This window comes from the organism of the source record quoted next, assembly GCF_019968955.1.
Source record: "MAG: Porospora cf. gigantea A chromosome Unknown PgA_NODE_659_length_12890_cov_370.194, whole genome shotgun sequence".
Taxonomy (NCBI): Eukaryota; Apicomplexa; class Conoidasida; order Eugregarinorida; family Porosporidae; genus Porospora; species Porospora cf. gigantea A.
Window position 1 is genome coordinate 1 of NW_027151822.1, and position 12,890 is coordinate 12,890.

Consider the following 12,890-nt stretch of genomic DNA (forward strand, 5'->3'; position numbering starts at 1 on the left):
AGTCTGATGATCCAACGGCACAGATGAAGAACCCCGAAGAAGGTAGTCATCACGACCCTCCTGTGAAAATCCTCGGGAAGCCAATTCTTCTCGGCTCCCCTGTGAAAATCCTCTAGAAGCCAGCTCTTCCTGGCTCTCCCTTGAATGACGTCTAGAGGTTGAAAGTCGCTCCTGTGAGGAGGCAGGATCCCGAGTCTGATGATCCAACGGCACAGATGAAGAACCCCGAAGAAGGTAGTCATCACGACCCTCCTGTGAAAATCCTCGGGAAGCCAGCTCTTCCTGGCTTTCCCTTGAATGACGTCTCGAGGTTGAAAGTCGCTCCTGTGAGGAGGCAGGATCCCGAGTCTGATGATCCAACGGCACAGATGAAGAACCCCGAAGAAGGTAGTCATCACGACCCTCCTGTGAAAATCCTCGGGAAGCCAATTCTTCTCGGCTCCCCTGTGAAAATGCCGAAACTCGAGAATGTGACAGCCGCCCCTGTGAAGAGGTAGGTGACCCTAGATGACTGCTCTTGATAGCGCAGTCCTCTACAGACGATCCCGCCGTAAGGAGTCTCGACTCAACCTCAGCTTCTTGTTGGTCCCTACCCGTAGTCTCGGCGCTGGAGGCGGTCTTGCCCTTCAACACAGCGCTCTCACTGACCGACATAGCACGTGCGCGTTCCCGAAAAGGAGCTGCCGGACTCATAGACACCACTGGCATCGGCGCTTCTTGACTGGGGCCTGTAAGATACTCCAGTACCTTCGCCATTTCCACGTCTTGATCAAACCATACTCGTCGAATGCACGAGTGCTCTACGATCATAACGAACCTCCGGCATCTCAACCCGAGATTTTGCCCTCGCAAGTCAACCTGATAGCCGAAGCTCCTCGCTAAGTCCCCCTCGAAGTCGGAGATGAACGTAACGCGCGTCCCAGCACCCAGGCTGCTTCCCCAAGACCGCAACACCTCAGGGTCGTTCACGACTGTACAGGCGATGAACTCTGCGTGTGAAGAGAGGACGGAGGACAGCTGCAGTAGGTCAGTCAGTATTCGTGTCGTTTCCTTCAAAAACGCGCCTTCTAAGCCTAGTACTATGCCCCTTCTGTTTTTCAGATGTGCTCGCAGGTCAACCGTCTCTCCCTTAAGCGCCACACGAACCCGCGGCATAGGATCTCCATTGGTGAGACGAGGCACTCGATTGTGTCGCGGCATGGAAAATTACACACTTGAAATTAGCAAGTCTACTGTGGTGAGGGTTTTGAGCTGATACAAGGGTTGGGACCAAACACACAGAGACAGAGACTAGTTCTCCTTTTGATAGATCTGCTTGCCACCTCGGAGGCGGCCTGTTCTGCGGGCGGCAATGAGACCGACCTTCTGCCCTGGGGGAGCGTCGCGACGCACCGTGGAAGGATGACCAATATGCTGGTGGTTTCCTCCTCCGTGGGGATGCTCCACAGGGTTCATAGCGACACCTCGCACACGAGGCCACTTGTTACGCTTAGCCTTGCTCTTGTAGTAAGCACTGCCTGCCTTCAGCATGGGCTTGTCGACACGACCACCGCCAGCAACGATTCCAACCATGCCACGGCACGAGGCCTTCAGCGTCTTACGCTGGCCAGAAGGGAGACGCACCCGGGTTTTGGTGCCGTCCTCAGAATGGCCAATGATAACGGAGTACACTCCGGAGGCCTTGGCAATCTTGCCTCTGTCACCAGACTTACCCTCCACAGAACAGACAACGGTACCCTCCGGCATCTTTCCAATAGGGAGAACATTGCCAACCTGGAGCTTGGCCTTGGTCCCGTGGAACACGATCTGTCCGGTATGCATGCCTTCGCAGGCAATCATGGTCTCCTTCTCCTTGCCGTAAGCGTTCATGTTCCTGAACTCCACGCGGCAGAGCGGGGCGCCGCGGCCAGGGTCATGCATGATGTCCTTGACAACGCCACGCATGTATCCCTTCTTCTCGTTCAGGTCCAGTGCGCGAAGCTTCGCAGCACCCTTACGGTGCATTGTGTGTGCTCGGAAGACGGATCCACGACCTCTGCGCTGAGCTCTGATCACTCGTCCCATCCTTGTAGTCAAAGCCCATCGAAAAGGCCCAATTTCTCTTTCCGTTTTGTCCCTGTGAGCAGTCACCGCGACGATGCGTCAAGACGCAATGTATGAAATCTCTCGCTGTGCTCAGCAGGTGAACTACATCGGCTTCTAATGTTAGATTCTCGTGGCCTCCGAGGTGAAAAACGCGGCCGCCCTAGGGCTGGCTGCACTCAAAGGGCTACCTCCAGACAGGCTGATACCCATTGCCAGACAGAATAATGTGTACTGCCAAGTGTCTGTGGCTCAGGCTCAGAAGGAGCTTACGCAGAGTAGGATTTAAGGTTCTTCATGCAACCGTCATCATGAAAACGGATAAAGAAATCACCGAGTGTCGAAAAAGGCAAGCGAAGCTCGAAGGCTCACGATGAACGCATAGAACCGTAGACATTGCTAAATCCGAACATTTCGATGGCTGAGGAGGTTCGATTCGCTGCGTCAACAGTGCTTAAGCAGGATGGCGAACACGAGGGCAGAGTGTTCGTTACATCCGAGTTGAGGTTGATTTTCATCCCAGCCAGCGGGGACACCGAAGCTTCTCGCATATGGGCTCTGAGTGACTTGGTGGCGCAGCGCCAGCATCCCCGCTTGCCGCTGATGCAGATCCGGTTACAAAAAGCGGACGCCACTACGGAAGAGCTCACTTGGAAGTTCCAGGACCAGGACGGTGCGTCCGCCAGAGAAACTTTAGCACGTTTCGGTGAAGCTCTGAAGGTCCCTGATGAACCTGCGGAGGCGGTTTCCCAGCTTGATCAGGAGCTGGAGGCGTTTCAGCGCCTTCGGAAGGCCGAAGAACTCGCTAAGATACAAGAAGATCGAGAAGATATCGCAGGCGGTAAATCTGACTTGGCAGCAGGAAAAGCTTTTTTAGTAGAGCAGGGTCACCTTGGTGAAGCTGAATTCTGGCGGTTATTCGAATCTGAAGCCCGTGTCCTCTCGTCTCAGTACGTTGGGGAGTCCAATTTCGAAGGTGAGTCGTGGTTTAAAGATTAACCAGGCTTCATTGGACGGCGGATTGCCGTTACGTCCGACCCCGAGGCTACGCTGGATATTCCTGAGCTCGAGAAGCTTTTTACTGAAACGCCCAAACTAAAGGACCTGTTTGAAAAACTTGTCCCAAGCTCCATGAACGCCTCCGAATTCTGGAACCGGGTGACCCACTCTGTCTACTTTTTCGAACTTCAGGGGCAGCCCGTTCCGGAGGGTGCAGATCACATCGTGAATGAAGTAGCATCGAGGTGAGATACTATTGGCGTGCCAACCAGTCCAAGCATATCTGTGGATGTTGAGCGTGTCGCTAACCCTTTAGTGGATCTAGCAGGGCAATCATCACTGAAGAAGCCGGGTTTCGGGACCTACAGCGGTGAAGAGAATCAGATTGACCGAGTTTCCCGACTGGGGCCGCCAACGGAAATTCTCTGTGAAAGGTTCAACCGACATGCCAATCGCCTGATCAACGAAGCTGAGTGGAGCACTACCCAACTAGGAAACCTCTCCCCGGATGCCCTGCTGGTCCAGAACGGATCTGAGATGCCTACTTTTGCTGACTTCCTACGCAATAGGGCGGCCGACCCGACACGTGTTAACTTTCGACGCAACACAGGTGGGTGCCTGAGGTGTGCCAGACGCAGTGATCTCTCAAAGCGTCTTGGATGACCTACGAGCGGCTTCTCAACCGGTGGAAATACCCAGAGTTGACATCACCAGCTTCAAACGACAGAAATTGGCGAACGCGCCATCACTCAAAAGCCAACCGGGAATAATACACCGCGGGAACGCAGTTATAGCTGAAGCCGACGTGGAAGCCTACGTCAAATCTCTCAGAAGCGCCAAGGCTAACCTTGGACGTACTTGCGATCCCATAACGGCGAAGACCATATTCGCTCTCTCAACAAAGGCAATTCAACACACAGCACTAGTTGCTGATTTCGCGAACATCCAACCAAAGCTTGGTAGCGCGCAGGCCTTTTTTACCCGTGTGGCTAAAATACAGACGCGTCTCCGACCCACCCTCAGATCTTTCTACCAGTGCCCCGCAACCCAGACGTCTCTGAGGGAGAGATTGCTCAGCGCGATGCGTGCTCTGGACCGCGAGGTGGAAGCCCTCTTGGAGGAGATGCGAGCGGATTCAGGTGACGGGTCCAGAATGGCCACGATAGTGGCGCCGAAGGCGGTGGTGGCCCCTGTGAGAGAGGTCATCAACTGTGCGGTGCAGAGAAGTCTCCAGCTCGAACGCGCTATGCAATGAGGGTGCAATTTTCGATTTTTATCGCGATATGCGGCTTCGCCATCGTGATGGTCGAATAGAAGGGATGCCCCACGTAATGGCTGCATTGGTCGGGGCGGCGATTCAACCCGTTACCAACCCAACAAATGAAAGGGGAGGGACTCCACAGCAACCCCAACCGCAGGCGCCTCAATCGCAGGCGCCTCAATCGCAGGCGCCTCAATCGCAGGCGCCTCAATCGCAGGCGCCTCAATCGCAGGCGCCTCAACCACCGCAACCTCCTCAACCACCGCAACCTCCTCAACGACAACATCCTCTTCATCAGTTACGTCAGCAACCACAGCAGTTGGAGACTCGAAAGCTTCTCAGCTTGCACAGAACCATTGAGAAGCTGGAGACACTCTCTTTACACGTATCCGGTCCTATGCATTCACTGACCGCTGCTCCCACACCGCCCAACGTCAGTTTAGACGTTGTCCAGCTGCAGAGCTGCCCTCAGGGCGCCCAGTTCGGCCTTCAGAGCAGGTCGTCGCTGACTCTACAAGTGGAGTGCACGGTGGCGCCTGCTGATGACTTTGAACGCGGCCTCCTCGAGCTAAGCCAGATGTACCCTTCCCTGTCTCCGCAGGCGAACTCCATTACTGGCCTCGTAGAAGCTGACGGCGTGCCCAGCCTTGCAAAATCACTTATGAGCGACGAGGGCCTCCAGCTGACAGGATTAGGAAGACTCCTGCAGCAATATGAAGATCCTTCCATCGCTGCTGTCCAACTTCAGGTCGCCTACAAGCAGATCGCTAGCACTCGGACGGACCTTTTGAGTGCTATGGGCCTTACACCAAACCGATCCTTACCAGACAGGCGCCGGATACACAAAGCCTTGTGTGATGTGAGAGCCGAGCAGTGGCTCCCTCGTTTGAAAGCTCTGTGTGGGCGGTCTCAAAAGGTACGCGCGACGCTCTATTGCGCCGAGATGCCACCAGATGATATTCTACAATCACTACAGCTGCTCCTTGCGGCTAGATTCGGTGTTCCAGATGTCGAGAACGAAATCTCGTCTCCTACTCCATTGATACCTTCGTCACAACGCCTGATAACGGGTCAGGAGGCATTCGATGAGGACACTGACTACCGTGACTTCCAGGAGCAGTGCCTGCAAGAGCTCATCGTGGAGCAGCGGCGAGCTGCGGCGCTGCGCGCTGGCATTACCGTGACTGAGGAAGAGTTGACACGTCACTCTAATCTTCTACAATTTGCACCTGAGAAATCCTCCTACCACAGCACCGCCTGCTTCGTATTCGATTACGCATCCCTTTCAGCGGAACAACATGTATTCTTCGACTTCCTTCGGCAGATAATCGCCTACACCGAGTCTCCTTTCGTGTCCTGCGCCTTACTGGGTCGTTGCTACGTCGTGGAGGTCGAGAGCCCCCAGAACGACGACGAGCCACATAGTCTCAACGGAGTGCAGTTGGCAGTGAACAGCGCGAGAGTAATGAATAACATCGCTCTTTCTCTACTGTTCCAGCGGCTGAAGGCGTCAACGAAGCTACTGACCTGCAACCCTGAAGAATGCATTCTGAAAAGGTCGACGGCGAGGCTTGCGGGCGTCGGAGATGAAATGCTTCCGATGCTACAAGCGCAACAGCAGTACCTCATCGACACCGAGGCGCCGAGGTTCTTCCTTCGGTTCATGGAATTCTTCAACGGCCTATTCTTCGTGAGGGCTGGCGACAGCATTTTAGAGCTGTCCCGACGTCAGTCAGAGTCAAGTTGTGCTGAAAAGTCCTATGCAACGTAATGAAACAGGTTCATATCGTCGTCGTCCCGTCGCAGGTACTCCCGCTCTACCAAACTCTCTATGATCTCGCGAAAGGTCTGTGTGCGGCTGCTGTCCATGTCTTACCGTAATGGACGGCTTGAAGATGGCAACGTGCTCGTTCACCGCTATAAAGATGTTGTTGAAGTCGAGTGTCTGCCTCGTTTTCAGTATCTTCACGATTACCGCGTCGACCTGAAACTTACGATCCACCTCGACGCGATTAATGCTGCTCATGTCCTCCAGTACAGGCGCTGGCAGCTTGATCTTCCGCTCGCTGGTCATCGCCTTCTCGTTGACCACGAAGGACCCATTGAAGTCGGGTTTCCCGTTGGATTCAGTCTTCTCAGCCTTGAGCACCTTGAACTTCTGGACGACCAGCGAAGCCACCAGCTTTCGAACATAACAGTTTTTGTTGTCCAAACCTGTCGTCTCCGCAATCTCTTCCACTGTCCACACCGGCTTTTGGTTGAACAGGAGGAGAATGGCAGCTTGGTGAGCGTTAACCACCAACTCCACTCGCTTTCCTAAAGCGAAGTCGGAAGCATCAAAAGTTATCGCCGCCATTGATGATCTGTATATCCAAGTAACCCGTTTTCGGGGATTTGCCTCTGTATAATACAATTCGTAGGCCTGTAGCAGCTTGGAGAGGCTATCTGGTGGCCTAAATACGGGCCCCTTGATTTCTAACTCCGGAAATGAGGGCCAGTTCGATTTCGTCAACACCTTCAGAGAGAACTCGATGCTCTCAGTTTCCTGCTCCCCGCAGTCTCGCCTGTAGTTCTGGAAGTCGCTAGTGCTGCGGGAAAGGGCGTCGTTGATCATGCCCTCGAGCTTGGACGTGTAGGACTGCCCACAGTCCACACGAAATTTGCTTACGCAGGCTTTCTCAAGTTCCTCGTTTAAAGGTTGGTCTGCCAACAGGCGCTTCGCAAGGTTCTCACGGTATATTTCTCCGAATAGATCTTTCGATTCAATCAGATTGAAGAGCTGCACAGATTGTGATAGAACCTCCTCCAGCTCCACGAAGTCAGTGACGTTTCGCTGTCTCAACGCCCTGTCCATGTAGGCGTTCAGCAGGTCCTCTATCTTGTGGATGTGCGGCTCAGATCCAATAGGTCGATTGAACACTCGCTTTAGCGTCTGCGTCGAGAGAGATGCCCTGACTCACGTTTTTCATGGCGTTGGTGAAGTAGAAACTGCTCTGAAAGCAGTTCACTACGAACACTCTCATGCACTTGTGAAGCTCCAGGAACCTGTCCACGTACTTCAGGTTCTGTACCTCTCGAATAAGAAAGGGCTGGGTGATGCGCCCAACCTTCTGACGGCCTTCTTCTATTGCAACAGTGACCTCGGTGTAAATCACCTCGGCCTCCTCCTCGCAAATGCGCTCGAAGACTTCTGAGAGGACGACGATTCCAGGCGAGTCGCCATGACGTTTCGCATACAGACCGTATATTGTCGCGAGATCAGAGGCGCGCTTCTGAGTGAAGAGGGCGTGCAGCTCATTTCGATCTAATTGCTTGGAGTAGAGTATCGTCTCTCGAAGGATCTCGTCGAGTCCATCGCGTGACTGGACCAATCCGAAGTCCTCCGCCAGCTGCAGCTCATCACGGATTACCTTCTCTGCTTTCAGCATGTACGTCGCCAAGTCGAGATCGGCATGAACGGAGGCCCACTCCGCATAGAATGACCTCGCATCGGCAAGGAAGGCCTGATCGAAATGCTCCTTGTACGGATTGTTCGGAGTGTAATGAGACAGGAAGTGGAGGATTTTCACCACTGACTTCACGGTTTCCTTGTCCTTTTCGTTCGTAAGCAAACGCGAGTCGCGAACGATGCTGACTGCAGCTTCACTGATCTTCTCTTTGAACTGGTAGTAGACCACCTCGGTGAAGCAGAACCATCCTAGCTTATCAATGGTGTGTTTGGCGCCCATCCTCACATGGTGACGGTCCAAGTAGTTAAAAATGAAGTAGATGTGGAGCATCAGTTGATGGTTCTCGAATCGATGTACGAACTCGCTGAGGAATTCTCGCCCCTCCACCCGCTTTAAGGATCCACATACGTTCTCGCTCACATAACGCTTAAGAGTCTTGGTGTAGTCATCATAGAGCAACTCGCCATATGTGTCGGTCCGCATCATGGCGATCAGTTCGTAGACGATCGTGTAGAACCCGATGGCTTGGCTGGCATTGAACACCTGACTCGTCTTCTTGTTCCCGTGGACGCCCTGGTGTCGGAGTGCATTGGATTCGAGAACCGCCTCCAATTTGGCAACGCAGTTCCGTTGCATAAAATCCCAAACGAACGCATATTTTTCCTCAACGGAAGTACTGGATCCGTCGCAGGCAGATACCTGGGTGATGACCCTATTGAAGTCTTCCTGGTCCATAGGTAATTCAGATTTTGTAGTGATCATACTGCACCATGAATCTACCCCGACTTCGCCCCGTCCAGCTGACCTAGCAACACGGTAGCGTGCTTCTGGTTGAACTCTGCTTCCGCGTTCACGTCAGCGATTACACCCTCGAAATGCTTCGCTTGCTCTCGTCGCTGCCGCTTCAGCTCTTGAATCTCTAGCTCGAGTTTCTCGGGCTCAGCGCTGTCGTGGCCGAGAGCGATCTCCAGCTTCCGAGAGCGTTTGCTGAGACTGTGCACTTGAACGGCGAGGGACTCGTTCTCCTGTTGGAGATCTCGAATCCGCCTTCTTAAATCTTCAAGTTCAGTGGTCGATGGAGCGTTTTCCAGCCTTTGGTTGAGTATGGACAGCTCTTCAGATTTAGTTTCGATGGCTGCAGTAATACAGTCGACTGAGGCCCACCATTCTGAACTGCGCTCAGTAGCAGCTCTTGCTCTGCTAGCTTTGCGGCCTTCTTTGCTTGAAGCTGCTGCTTCTCTGCCTTCCTTTCCTGTAGATTTCTAATAAACTCCTTAGCCTCGCTCTTAAAATTGATGTACTCCCGTTGAAGGCCTGCCTTCTTAAGTCGGAACTCCTCCAGGACCGCTAAATGTTCTTTCTCTCGATCCCGTGTGAAGGTGAATGTCTCGTTGAGCTCCTGGAGTAGGGCCTCGGACCTAGCCGCTCTACGAGCGTAGTCAATCCTTCGAGCCTCCAGCACCGCACAGTATACAATTAGCTCTTCGCAAATGGCGATTCCGTCGCTATAAGTTTCATTGTGAATGTCCCCCCTTGATCGGAATTGTCTCCGGACACAAGGTTCATCAGTGGCCCGCACAGCGGAAAACCCAACGATGCTTGCAAGCGTTTTCGTATCAGCTACGGCAGATCGGATTGCAGCAGATGAGCGTCTGGTGGATGAGGACTGAATGGGTGCAACGTTGAGATCTATCATTGAATGAGTCAATTTAAACGTCAATACATTACATAGCAGTGGCGCGCGACGTCTCCGCGACGGATCCGCAGGACTACATAGCCGAGTCCATATAGTCGTGCGTCGTCTCCGAGACGGATCTTGAGGCTCCCCCTCCCCCAAAACCAAACACGCGACCTTCGAGACCAATCTGCCGACCTTGGCTCCTGACGTCACTCTGCGTGGCTGTTGGTGTGCGGGTGTCAGCCTTCTGAAGGAAGACTGCTCGAGTTTCGTCTGTGATTGGCAGGTCAGCGTCTAGGCCATCGGGTAGTTGGAATGCGGGATCCAGCTCGTTGAGTAACCCTTCACGTTGGGTCACGAAGGTGTTTAGCATGGACTCGTTCGCGAGATGCCACGTAGTCTGCTGATAGGGGTGGAACACCACCTTCGGCTCCAGATCCCGACGATTCGACGGACGAGTTTCTATTGCAGACAGCAGTCGTTTCGCTATGACGTACGTGTAGATCAGAGAAGCCAGGAAGTAGTGTCTAACGGGGTTGTGGGGCGTTCGGATCTGACTGAGGATGTCCGTATTCCTATGGACTGGCATCTTGGACACGACCCCCGGAGACCATTGGCTATCGTTGAACACAGTACCATTCAGATGGTTCTTGGCCGCGTAGAACAGGTTCTCGACATGGTTTCGCACATTGTCGGGAGCCGGAAAGAGCTCAGGCAAGCAGCGGTTCAGGTTTCGACCGATATCAGCGTCCTCCGTTGGTTGGGTCCGGCGGATACTATGATTGTACATCTCGTGGATGACGTACATTTGAACGGTGTCCACCTCATTAGCCCCGATATTTGCCCTGCTAGGGTCAGTGATGAGATTCATGCAGTTGAACCTCAAGACATCCTCGGTGTTGTGATCGACTCGCACATGAGCCACATTGCTGGAAGCCTCGGTAACATTCACCATGTCCAACAGCATCACATGAGGATGGTGAGACGTCGGAGTTTTGCCGGTGCGTGGGTCATTTTGAGGAATCGCAGGGCCGCCTACCTTGGATCTGGGGTCTCGGGCTTCGTGGGTCAGGTAGTCATGAGCTCTTGAGCTCTTGGGGTCGTGGTAGAATACAGACCCGTGAGGAATCGACCGCAACATAATGTTGTTGGTGTTCAACTCAGTGCGCTTTTGTGTAAGCATCGCATACAGAGTCGCAGGGCTGACATGATCCAGAATCCTATCGTTGATCATGAAAGGCACAGCGACATGGGATTGGGAAGTCCAGTCCTTACCTCCAAAGAGAGTGGAATTATAGATCTGTCTGCTTCCTTTAATAGGTGGCTGGGACACCATCAACTGGGCAACGTCAGGCTTCAGGTTGGGAATTAGCAGAACGGCTCGAGAATCTCCTAGAGCGGTGTCTGCCAGCGGGGTTCCATCCAGCAGCTTAAGCCCACGAGAGTCCTTTTGTCTGGCTACCATAACAGCGCTGCTGTCAGTCACGTGGGCGACATCCAGAAACTCCGAAAAGTTGCTAGTCCAATGACCTAATTCAGCCTGCCAGCACTCCATCTTCAGAGGCATCACCTGCGCCTGCAGCAATTTCTTCTCGCGGTCAGGTAGCTTAAGGGCCAACTCGTTGAGGCTGTCGGCCAACGAACTGCTTCCCAGCTTCAGCGTAGAGTGCTCATGCAAGGAAGTCAATCCGAGAGTTCGGGCTTCCAGGCCATCACTTATGGTGCGAAGCAAGGAGTATGCCAGTTGTCGCTGCTCCATGGTGTCAAGAACGGCGGAGGACCCCTTATTTTTTTTGCGTTCGTGCTCGACCACAGCGCGACATTCTTGCATTCGCTGGTCGATATCGCAGGAGATCAGCTGAGAAGAGTAAACGCTCGGAGCAGCCACCTTAGACAAGACAACTTCCGCCTGCTGCAGGTTCCTCTCGCCGTAAAGGGTCGCGGATGTCATTGCATGCGATATAGATGTCTCCTCTTCCAAAGGAAATGAACCGTGCATAGTGGGGCTTACCGAAGAAACCAACGCGGTTCTGACGGAGTCGCTAAGCGAAGCTTGAGAAGAGATGATATGCATGTCGTATGAAATCTGGAATTAGAATCTAAATCATGGAGATGACTCATGCCTCCTAGAAAATCTTGGGCCAAGGTATTAGATAAGAAGGCTGCAGTCGCCGCAGCGGGGAGAGGGAAGGGGGTTGTCTCCCCTGGACCTAAATTGAACACTGCGCAACCAGTGAAACAAGTTGTAAGTGCACCCCCCTCCAAAGTAGACCCATCAAAGAACCCACATAAGAAAGCTAACGCCGACAAGTCTGCCTCTGAAGATGCTCCGTCGACGTTCGAGAAGTTAAGCGTCGGTCTACAAAAGATTCCAGCGCCCTACACAGGTCCTGCACGTGTCCTCAAAATTCCTACCAAGATAACCCCTGTGCACACTTTTAGTGCCAGACCTATCATAGTTGGCGACGCCAAGAAGACATTAGACGAGATTCGCAGCAACCTCCTTCAACACTACTCTCGGCTCTTCGACCACAGCTCGAACTCTCTGGAAGATCGCTTGGTCCACTTGACATGTCAGGTTCCAAACTACAGTCTTCGACCAGCCTCTGACGTGGCAGCCAGACTTCAGGATCTGAGATCCACGATACAGCCCCCTCCCTCAGTTGCCGCCCCCTTGAAGTCCCCGCTGAACCAAATGTTACTGGAAACTCGCCAACGGGCACAGGCAGCGAACTTATACAACTCACTCGAGCGCCAAATACAAATCCACGACAACCGCATAAAAGAGATGCAGTCGAAGCTGCGTTTGCTCTCAGATAGTAAACGCTGACTGCTGTACAATTTCGAACTCCTATATGAGTGCGTTACACATATCACTCGCTTCAACACCGCTGAACGGGAACCTGAGCAGTCCTTACGTCGCGCAGGAGAGTCTCCTTGAGGTCCTTGTCCTTCGTGAGCGTCACAATATCCTCCTTCCGGATGTGAGCCGCCAGATTCTCGATGTCACACAAAGAAACAGCCTTCTTCGCATCGTCAAGCAGACGGACCTGGTTCAGGTGCTGATCAGCCTTGTGGAGCATGGTCTCAGTCAAAAGCTGCTTGGCTACAGGCACCTCCACGAAGCGGGGAAGGTAGACAGGGTACTTCACCTTCGTGTAATGAGGTCGAATCTGAGGAAGCTCATACTCGAAAGTGGTTACCGCCTCAACGGGAACTGGGATCTTCCTGTGGACCTTCTCAGTGGAATCAACAGTCACGTAATCAGGAATCTCCTTCTCAACATAGGTAGGGACGGGTTTGTTGATGATCTTGTCCAAATAGCGGATCTCAGGGACCTCGACAACCGTCTCGACGTGGCTGTCTCGATACTGCACCTGAGGAACCTCAACGATTTCCTCTCTATAGGTGATCACCGGTT

At 53.2% G+C, this 12,890-nt stretch overlaps 10 protein-coding genes across 15 annotated transcripts; 4 read left to right on the plus strand and 6 right to left on the minus strand.

Annotated features, from left to right (window-relative positions):
- Nucleotides 1-215: 215 nt before the first annotated feature.
- KVP18_001697 (uncharacterized protein) lies at nucleotides 216-497 on the plus strand (the record flags this gene model as incomplete). Its single annotated transcript, XM_067951966.1, has 1 exon — nucleotides 216-497. The coding sequence occupies one exon, from the start codon at nucleotides 216-218 to the stop codon at nucleotides 495-497; it is 282 nt and encodes a 93-aa protein (XP_067807094.1).
- Nucleotides 498-593: 96 nt separating this feature from the next.
- On the minus strand, nucleotides 594-1,200 carry KVP18_005135 (uncharacterized protein; the record flags this gene model as incomplete). Its single annotated transcript, XM_067949500.1, has 1 exon — nucleotides 594-1,200. A coding segment is annotated over one exon (607 nt), but the record flags the coding sequence as incomplete, so codon positions are not given.
- Nucleotides 1,201-1,290: 90 nt separating this feature from the next.
- Nucleotides 1,291-2,004, minus strand: KVP18_001699 (uncharacterized protein; the record flags this gene model as incomplete). Its single annotated transcript, XM_067951969.1, has 1 exon — nucleotides 1,291-2,004. The coding sequence occupies one exon, from the start codon at nucleotides 2,002-2,004 to the stop codon at nucleotides 1,291-1,293; it is 714 nt and encodes a 237-aa protein (XP_067807097.1).
- A 495-nt stretch (nucleotides 2,005-2,499) lies between these two features.
- On the plus strand, nucleotides 2,500-4,336 carry KVP18_001694 (uncharacterized protein; the record flags this gene model as incomplete). 3 transcript variants are annotated; one of them, XM_067951958.1, is made up of 4 exons in its annotated part: nucleotides 2,500-3,058; nucleotides 3,086-3,326; nucleotides 3,354-3,691; nucleotides 3,720-4,336. In XM_067951958.1, 4 exons carry the CDS (start codon nucleotides 2,500-2,502, stop codon nucleotides 4,334-4,336), a joined length of 1,755 nt encoding a protein of 584 aa, XP_067807088.1. The 3 variants fall into 3 exon arrangements, with proteins under 3 accessions (XP_067807088.1, XP_067807089.1, XP_067807090.1); XM_067951959.1 differs by lacking the exons at nucleotides 3,354-3,691; nucleotides 3,720-4,336 and having other exon boundaries at nucleotides 3,086-3,330; XM_067951960.1 differs by lacking the exons at nucleotides 2,500-3,058; nucleotides 3,086-3,326 and having other exon boundaries at nucleotides 3,619-3,691; nucleotides 3,714-4,336.
- Nucleotides 4,337-4,739: 403 nt separating this feature from the next.
- KVP18_001695 (uncharacterized protein) lies at nucleotides 4,740-6,113 on the plus strand (the record flags this gene model as incomplete). Its single annotated transcript, XM_067951963.1, has 1 exon — nucleotides 4,740-6,113. The coding sequence occupies one exon, from the start codon at nucleotides 4,740-4,742 to the stop codon at nucleotides 6,111-6,113; it is 1,374 nt and encodes a 457-aa protein (XP_067807091.1).
- A 46-nt stretch (nucleotides 6,114-6,159) lies between these two features.
- Nucleotides 6,160-8,526, minus strand: KVP18_001693 (uncharacterized protein; the record flags this gene model as incomplete). Of its 2 annotated transcripts, XM_067951956.1 has the most annotated exons (3): nucleotides 6,160-6,171; nucleotides 6,219-7,274; nucleotides 7,303-8,526. In XM_067951956.1, 3 exons carry the CDS (start codon nucleotides 8,524-8,526, stop codon nucleotides 6,160-6,162), a joined length of 2,292 nt encoding a protein of 763 aa, XP_067807086.1. The 2 variants fall into 2 exon arrangements, with proteins under 2 accessions (XP_067807086.1, XP_067807087.1); XM_067951957.1 differs by lacking the exon at nucleotides 6,160-6,171 and having other exon boundaries at nucleotides 7,237-8,526.
- Nucleotides 8,527-8,567: 41 nt separating this feature from the next.
- On the minus strand, nucleotides 8,568-9,487 carry KVP18_001691 (uncharacterized protein; the record flags this gene model as incomplete). The annotated part of the gene is made up of 2 exons (XM_067951954.1): nucleotides 8,568-8,926; nucleotides 8,956-9,487. 2 exons carry the CDS (start codon nucleotides 9,485-9,487, stop codon nucleotides 8,568-8,570), a joined length of 891 nt encoding a protein of 296 aa, XP_067807084.1.
- Nucleotides 9,488-9,560: 73 nt separating this feature from the next.
- On the minus strand, nucleotides 9,561-11,543 carry KVP18_001698 (uncharacterized protein; the record flags this gene model as incomplete). 2 transcript variants are annotated; one of them, XM_067951967.1, is made up of 1 exon in its annotated part: nucleotides 9,561-11,543. In XM_067951967.1, the coding sequence occupies one exon, from the start codon at nucleotides 11,541-11,543 to the stop codon at nucleotides 9,561-9,563; it is 1,983 nt and encodes a 660-aa protein (XP_067807095.1). The 2 variants fall into 2 exon arrangements, with proteins under 2 accessions (XP_067807095.1, XP_067807096.1); XM_067951968.1 differs by having other exon boundaries at nucleotides 9,561-11,420.
- A 45-nt stretch (nucleotides 11,544-11,588) lies between these two features.
- On the plus strand, nucleotides 11,589-12,299 carry KVP18_001692 (uncharacterized protein; the record flags this gene model as incomplete). Its single annotated transcript, XM_067951955.1, has 1 exon — nucleotides 11,589-12,299. The coding sequence occupies one exon, from the start codon at nucleotides 11,589-11,591 to the stop codon at nucleotides 12,297-12,299; it is 711 nt and encodes a 236-aa protein (XP_067807085.1).
- Nucleotides 12,300-12,351: 52 nt separating this feature from the next.
- On the minus strand, nucleotides 12,352-12,890 carry KVP18_001696 (uncharacterized protein; the record flags this gene model as incomplete). 2 transcript variants are annotated; one of them, XM_067951964.1, is made up of 1 exon in its annotated part: nucleotides 12,352-12,890. In XM_067951964.1, a coding segment is annotated over one exon (539 nt), but the record flags the coding sequence as incomplete, so codon positions are not given. The 2 variants fall into 2 exon arrangements, with proteins under 2 accessions (XP_067807092.1, XP_067807093.1); XM_067951965.1 differs by having other exon boundaries at nucleotides 12,352-12,840.